Source organism: Phalaenopsis equestris, unplaced genomic scaffold (assembly GCF_001263595.1).
Source record: "Phalaenopsis equestris unplaced genomic scaffold, ASM126359v1 Scaffold000072, whole genome shotgun sequence".
NCBI classification, from domain to species: domain Eukaryota; kingdom Viridiplantae; phylum Streptophyta; class Magnoliopsida; order Asparagales; family Orchidaceae; genus Phalaenopsis; species Phalaenopsis equestris.
In genome coordinates, this window is record NW_018164514.1 from 188,263 (window position 1) to 196,543 (window position 8,281).

At 36.3% G+C, this 8,281-nt stretch overlaps 2 protein-coding genes across 5 annotated transcripts in view; one reads left to right on the forward strand and one right to left on the reverse strand.

Annotated features, from left to right (window-relative positions):
- LOC110019710 (serine/threonine-protein kinase ATG1c-like) overlaps positions 1 to 5,209 on the forward strand; it is an 81,675-nt gene extending 76,466 nt beyond the window's left edge. For all 4 annotated transcript variants that reach the window (XM_020717496.1, XM_020717497.1, XM_020717499.1 and 1 more), the window contains one exon: positions 4,725 to 5,209. In XM_020717496.1, coding sequence (XP_020573155.1) covers positions 4,725 to 4,928 — 204 coding nt within the window. In that variant the 3' untranslated portion in view covers positions 4,929 to 5,209. The remainder of the gene's footprint in view (positions 1 to 4,724) is intronic.
- Positions 5,210 to 7,385: 2,176 nt separating this feature from the next.
- On the reverse strand, positions 7,386 to 7,808 carry LOC110019711 (mannose-specific lectin-like). The gene has a single exon (XM_020717500.1). It carries the CDS (start codon positions 7,806 to 7,808, stop codon positions 7,386 to 7,388), a length of 423 nt encoding a protein of 140 aa, XP_020573159.1.
- Positions 7,809 to 8,281: the final 473 nt, after the last annotated feature.

An 8,281-nucleotide genomic window follows, 5' to 3' on the forward strand; every position in this document is an offset into this window, starting at 1 on the left:
CCTCTAGCGGAGCAGTTTGCTTTTTTGGTCTGAGGTGGGGGTGTAGATGATTACATTGAGAACTGGAGTGTCCGAACATACCGCAGTTCGAACAATACGGCAGAAAATGCTCAATCTCTACTTTCTGCCAATATCCTTGATATTGTGTGCCCAACCAGATTTCATCAGAAGCGGGTGTAGTGATGTCTCTTTCAACAAGTATTCTTGCTTCAAATGGACGGGAAAGATTAAAAGTAGCAATGTCCTTCTTGAGTGGCTTTCCATAAGTTAAGGCAATAGAATACAATACTTTTTAAGAAAAATAATAAAATTTCAAACCAAGGAGGAGAATCCAAACCGAAATGATTGGTGGTTCCGTCTATGGGTCAAAATTCGCAGACCATTTCAGAATCTTCATTGCTCTGTTATCAATCCATATTATCTTTCTAGCACATAAGCGCGTGTAATTATCTTCATTACTAATTTCATAAGAATATGTCTTCCATCTGATAATCCAATTTTTCACTCTCCAACAAGGTGCATAAGTTCAAATTCTTTGCAAATGAGCTCCATTTTGGGATGAACATATAGAAATTTACCAACCAAATTCAGACGACAGGAGGAAGCAAGTTGAATATTTTCAGCTTCTGTAAAAAATATGACAGACTTCCTATTCTTCCTAACAGATTTTTTGATGTCCTCCGCCCACTCAAACGAATAAGGGAAAGATGACTATTTAGGTGTGTTTGAGGCGTGGACACCCGCAAGGGTAACTGCATACGATATGTCCGAAGCCATCGAAAGCTTTGAAAGAAAGAAGAACTCATTTGATCAGTAGATTCCAAAGTTGGTCGGACAGTTGTAGGTCATTGCACATCATGATTCCCATGAGCCTGAGGAATACTAACATCTTTCTGGACCTGATGAGACAGTAGTGAAACAATAGAAGTATTTCCACCTGTATTATCGGTGATAGGTTCTAAGGCTGGAGGGGTCTGGAGAATCTCTCTTTCCCCCACGATAGGAGGTTTCAAAGACGGGGGAGCTACAAGTGGGGACTGAATGGTTGACATATTGTATTGACTGCAGGGAAAGTGACGTCTTCCGGGGTATCCTTCTGATGATCAATAGTGTCAAAAACTTGGAGCTCATCCGGAGGAGATGAAATAACAACCTCTAGCGGAGCAGTTTGCTTTTTTGGTCTGAGGTGGGGGTGTAGATGATTACATTGAGAACTGGAGTGTCCGAACATACCGCAGTTCGAACAATACGGCAGAAAATGCTCAATCTCTACTTTCTGCCAATATCCTTGATATTGTGTGCCCAACCAGATTTCATCAGAAGCGGGTGTAGTGATGTCTCTTTCAACAAGTATTCTGGCTTCAAATGGACGGGAAAGATTAAAAGTAGGAATGTCCTTCTTGAGTGGCTTTTCATAAGTTAAGGCAATAGAGTACAATACTTTTTAAGAAAAATAATAAAATTTCAAACCGAGGAGAATCCAAATCGAAATGATTGGTGGTTCCGTCTATGGGTCAAAATTCGCAGACCATTTCAGAATCTTCATTGTTCTGTTATCAATCCATATTATCTTTCTAGCACATAAGCGCATGTAATATTTTTCATTGCTAATTTGAAAAAGAATGTCTCCCATCTAATAGCCCGATTTTCTATTCTCCAACAAGGTGCATAAGTTCAAATTTTTTGCGAATGAGCTTCATTTTGGGATGACTATATAGAAATTTCCCAACCAAATTCAGAAAGAAACAAGTTGAATACCTTCAGCTTCTGTAAAAAAAAATATTCGACTTCCCATTCTCCCTAGCAGGTTTCTTGATGTCCTCCGCTCACTCAAACGAAGAAGGGAAAAATGATGATTTTAGTGTGCCTGAGGCATGGACACTGGCAAGAGCAGCTACATATGATTCGTCCGAAACCATCTTCATAGATAGTTGCAACGTTTAGAGAAGAAAATAGACTGGGAAAAAATCGCGTCGAAATAGCCGAAGCTAAGGGACGTCGGGGTGAGACGGGACGAGCGCAGAGAACACAAAAATTGCGATCGCGAGCAGTTTCCGCGAAATTGAGCCGCAGAAATTCGAGCGCGAGACGGGCCGCAGAGCGCGAGACGCGTTTCAAACCAGGAGAAGAAGCGGGGAAGACAAACGGAATCGAGCGCGAGAGCAAAGCCGTAATGTCTCAGAGCCGGAGAAGACGGAAGGAATCGAGCGCAAAGACGAGCGAAGCCGTAATTGTTTCTAGGGGTATCCATCGGGCGAAACCCTAGCAAAGCCGAGCGGGAAGGAAGACGCCATCATATATATATAAGTTCCATCAGATGTATTTTTTAGTGACATTTGAAGAAATCAGGCCAAACTAGGCACTTTAACCTATCCTTAGTGTGGCTTCCACTAAGGTTTGGTCATATGGGATGATTTTGTCCTATTTAACTTTTTTTCCTTGACTTTAATCTTTTACATCAAATTCTACCACTCACCTAGAGGTCTCCCATACATCCTTGGTTGCCCGTGTCACCAATCTAGAAGCCATCCTTTCACACTCCAAGGCTAGGTCAACTTTGGTACCTTAGCCAAAGCTTGAACTGCTACTTTAGCAGAAGGTTTCTTTGAGCTTCCGTTTTGGGTAATGGTAATTGTTGGATCTATTATCCTCTAAAGGGTAATCTCTAATTTTTTATTTGGTTAACTTTCTTAATTTGAGATTTAATAGGAAGTAGGTAAATATGAAGTAGGTAAATATCAAGGATTATTATATATTTGGTGCGAAAAGCCTATACTAATGTGTTAATATAACCAGTTGCTTTGAATTACAATGCTTAGCATTTCCCTTGTAAGAACCGGCCCTATTAATCCCTATAATTAGTGATCATTCATAACAGACTATTCCACATTCAAATTAGCACTTGGCCTTTACTGCTAGCCTGTATATAAAGGGCAATTTTTTATTTCTTCCGACTATTGACTTATTGTAGGAAACTTTTTTTGAAGAAAATTGTGTTATTTACTTACCGATATTTCAGTGCTAATGGCTGAAATGTGTTTTATACATGAATGATATATTTTTTTGCATAAGTATAGCATGTATTCCAACATTTAGTTTGCCAACCCCTCTGAAATGGGGGCTTTTTTTTTATCTTCTAAATTTTATTCTTGAATATCATGTTACCCAAATCAGCCTTTGTTCCTTAAGTCGAAAGTATAATAAGTTACATGAGAGTGATATGATGAACTAAGTGTTATTCATGAAACTAGAATTTAAATAAATAAGAGTTATGATCAGATAGATGAGCTAAAGCGTCAGAAATCCATTTTTTGCTGATACAAATGCATAACCTAATTGCTATAAATTCCACCCTACCTCCTACATCTATTGAGTCAAATGCTGACTTGTCTTACCCAAACCCCGATTCCACCCTACCTCCTACATCTTTTTGAGTCAAATGCTGACTTGTCTTACCCAAACCCCGGAAAAGATTAACACTTAAGAATAAATAGGTAAATAGTCGGGATACCATCTTTAAGGATATTTTTAGGAGAACTAAAATTGAGATACGCTCCTATGATTTTCTAAGATGAAATATATTGGTCCTACCCAAATGTATTCGGTCAACATCTTAGCAAAAGAGAAGTGATTATGAAAAAACAATCTCACTTGAGTGGAGATAAAGGTAATGCTTGAACCCAATTATTGCTCAAGCCATCATGCCAATAAATTATATTGACAACTTCTAACTCTCAAGGCAAAGAACCTTTCAGGGCATTGAGTGTCTTAATAGTTTTGTAGACTTAGTTTCTAGGGCTATTTGTGCTCATATTGATTAGCAATAGTTGATTAATTTGTCATTTGTCTTAAACATTAGGAATGTACTACAGTTTGACTCCCAAACATAATGGATACTTTGCATTGTCTTTATGGTGGAAAAACAAAGGGCTACATTATTTTCTAAACGTGGGGCGGTGCTACTATTGCTACACGGGCGAATTACTAGGCCTACCATATCACTATCGATAATCAAACTATTAGGGCTCCTTTGAGGCGTATTACATGGGTTGGATTGAGCTAAGCTATTGCTCGGCCCTCTTTTCTTGGCTTAACCCTACATAAAAATACTCTGCCCCCCTAAATATCTCCCACAGCTTATCCATCTACAACAATAACTGGAAGTCTTGAACCTACACTTCTAAGGTTAGGTCACCTCCTCTCTCTCTCTCTCACTTGCACACGCGCACACATACATTTTCTATTTGTGACCTTGAAAAACACATCCTGAAGCAATTTCTCTCACACACTCTCTATTCAATACCCTATGCTTCTATCCCTGTTCTCCTTAATTCTTCCTCTTTTATATTCTCCTGCAGTCAAAAGGAGGAATCAAGTCATTTTCAATGATACCTGTTTTATTTTTAGTGGCATTTGCATATATACCACACAATTCTTATGCATTTACATGCATACTATTCAAATCCTTAACATCACATAAAAAATACCATCATCACAATCTTTATAAAGTGAAATAGACCTTTTGATTCAATAGATTTTTGACACCAAGACGTCATAAGCATTAATATCAAATACGGGGTGTTAGATGTGTAAATACATAAGAGTTGTGTGAGATGTCTGTAAATTGAACTTTTTTTTTTATCTAGGCATCTAATTGTCATTAAATTACGCTCCTCAGATTGTAGCTGTTCTCTTCTAACAAGGAACATTTCTGATCAATGCAGGTTGATGAGATGATGAAAAACATGGAAAGAGCTGAGGACCGCTACTCGAAAGCAGCTTGTTTGTTACACTTCCTACTTGCTGAAGCTCCATCCCTTGTCCTGAACCCGCCACTATCCTTGACGAGTTCCGATCGATTCCGCCTCCGGACATATTTTGACATGATCAGCAATAGACGTTGCCAGTCACGCATAGCCTCTCCCTAGACAGTTGATGTTTTAAGTACCCGATTGACCCATGGAACCTGCTTGACTTCACCCAAACATCACCACCACATGTAGAGTAATTATTTTGCCCGCTGGCGGTAGCTATGTTCCAGTGCAATTTATCATTTCTGCATGTTCATTACATATATGACAAACCTGCATTTTAGAGTGACAGGTACTTTAATTTGAAGTGTACTACTATTAAGATAACAACGAATTCTTGATTCTAGTTACTGCTTATCGGATGATATATTGGACTCATGCAGGATAAATAAATTTTAGCAAGAAATATTTTAGAAATTAGTTTTTTATGGACATCCTATTGATCAGAATGCATTTCCATACAACCATCTTTTGGGTGACCAATTTCTATCATATTGATGAGAAGGAAACATTTCCAATGGATTTCTATGTCTTTTTGCTAGAGCTTTCTTTTAAAAAATATAATCTACTTTTTTGTATTTCAAAAATCTTGATTTAGTACCTTGCATTGGCATGCTTGAGAGGATCTCATGAGTAAACACATTTCTAAGTTATTATCTATTTGTTTTTGGAATAGATGACGGCTTACACCACCTCATTTAATGGATTAAGCAATTAAAATTATAATGACATATGTATAATCAAATCATAGCTCAAAGAAAAAGGAAGATGTGTTAAATAGTGGACAAAATAATTGTGCCCCTCTCCCACCATCTCCTTGACAAGAGAAAGAATAGGGCTAAGAAAATCCATGCTATACATGATGGTAATAAAAGGCATTATTTCAAAATTATGATGACTACCAAGCTTATAAGTAGGAAAATGTATTCTATCAAGCAAACACTATCATATGCTTTAATAACAACTATTATCATTATCAAAAGCAAATAAAAATTGTACTATATAATGTAGTAGCTGACAAGCTCATCTATGAAATTTTTAGTATTATACATGTCATACAAGTAATACAAATTAAAATTAACAGCTCCAAATATTTGGTGTTCGTTTGATCTCTAGTTCATAACTACATACCTGAGATACACAGACAATGGAACTTTAAGCTTCCATTTTTAGCTTAAAATAAACCCATGATTTAAATTGAAATTTTAAAGCTGACAGAAAAATGAATACTTAATCTAATTTTTATTCCTTTCTTCCCTAAGGTGTTAGACAAAAACTAAAATCTTAAGCAAATTAAGCCTCTTAATAATTTTTGGTTGACTATGTGAGGTTTTTCCAATTTATATGAAGTTAAAATAAAAAGGAAAAAGATTCTTCATTGGCAAAACTAGTTCTCAAATGCTCAAACTATAAAGGGCACTAAGTTCACGTATATCTAATTCTTCAATGATCTAATATTTATAAGGCTTTGAGACCTTATTAGAAGCCATACAAAATAATAATAATAATAATAATGGGTGCTTCTTAAACCACATAAGTTGCGACCAACCAAAATAAGGCCTCTTTAAGATTGGATTTGTATAAATCATCCTTTTTTTCACTATAAGAAAACACAGAGAACTAAAAAAAAAATTAATATTACATAGTTTTCCTACACAAATATAAGTTTTTTGGGAAGAAAAGTATCCACGTTCTTATGGCACTCGTCTTTGGTGGAACTTTTAATAGAAATGCTCCACTTCTTAACCCATATTAACCTCCTATAGGTTATCCTTGGCATGCAACACCACCACCATCACCAACACTACAATCATGCCAAATTTATTGTGTCTGCATACTTCATTGGAATCATATTTTTCAAGATACAGAGAAATATTTTTTTCGAAGAAAACTCAGTTAACCCTCCCTCGTTGATATCATATTCAATCCACACATATAGATCCATCCCAAGAGAGAAATGGATTGACTTATTTTTCCTTAATATATATTTCTTAACCAAAGCTAATTATAAAAGACAGAATTAACCAGTTTTTTTAGTGAGTTAGCCTGGTTCGGTTTCAGCAAATTATAGATATGATCAGCTAAACTTTTTTCAGATTAAAGAGCTTAAACTGACTAAGATATTGATGTAATAAAAATATATATTACTAGTAAATTCCATAGGATTGAACCCTAACGTAGTATATACAGAAGTAGTAGATCAGAACAATTAAAATTATTTAATTTTCAGGAATTTTAAATAAATTAAAATTATGCAAATAAATAAGTAATACCGCAAATATTGTAATTTAATATTGTGATATCATTTTCACGGTCTTGAACAAATTTTCATCCCAAAAATTTAGCAGACACGAACTCCAATCATTATATCCGATAAATCAACATAACATAAAATGCTGAACACACATTAAGAAAAACAAAAGTTCATACTCGTGACATTTATTATCGGTACAGAAGTATTTTTGATAGACATTTATTCATGAGATGTTGCTCAGCAACACAAGTGCATGGATAGAAAACAGACGTAAAAATATTGTCTTTCTTGGTAGTTGACAAGAGACCTGCTTATGTAATTCAAAGTTTACTGTCAGAGCTCCATAACGGATTGCTGTAGATCACCACGTTGCGGTCTCGTTGGAGGAGAAGAACATAATTTCCAGATGTTCCATTAGTTTTGCTTTCCCATACAAGCTTTTGGCTCTCGTCTTCGATGACGAGATTGCCATCAGTCTGCAACGTGAGCTCACATCCAATACCTTTGTCGTTGGTTTGGGTATTCCAAATATCTTTCTCCGGGTTTATTTGGTAGAGAACGAGGTTGCAGTCTCGTTGCATTCTCAAGCTGTAATTTATGTCCGAAATATTTTCACCGGTTTTAAGTTTATCGCCAGATAAAAGGTGGTTGTCGGCCGCCCCAGATGTTGCAAGAAGGCTGAATGCGATGACCACCATTGCCATGAGGAAGAAGGAGCGGAAAGCCCTCACAATGGAAGCCATGGATCAATATTCCTTACAAGTGGTTGCCGAGCTCTTTTATAGATACAAATGATGGGGTTACCGGCTTAGCATTCATTGTGGAAAGAATCTGCTGCTAAAGTATGAAAAAATCAACTTGTTCATAAATTTGGACTTACTTTCTCTACCAATCTAACATTGTTCATTTTGAATTTCTCAGTCGCAATAGGGGCATAACATTCTCTGTTCTTCAAAATTACTGTGGAACACTTGGCACTATTATTATTGAGTCTCCTTTCCAATTGCAAACTTTTGAATTCGGCATAACACAATATATAAGATAATGCGTTGAAAGTTACATTGCAATAAGATTATAATTTCACATGCAAATAGTCAGGTGAAAAAGTTTTCCTTGAGCTAGCAACTATATCACGAATCAATTATGTCAATATAATTCATTGTCTTGTGGTTCGCTTCCCTATACACAACGATCCTTTCCAATCACTGGCCCTGTA

What these genes read in the sequence shown, in the direction of transcription:
- LOC110019711 (XM_020717500.1), bottom strand. Translation starts at nt 7,808, where the DNA reads ATGGCTTCCATTGTGAGGGCTTTCCGCTCCTTCTTCCTCATGGCAATG.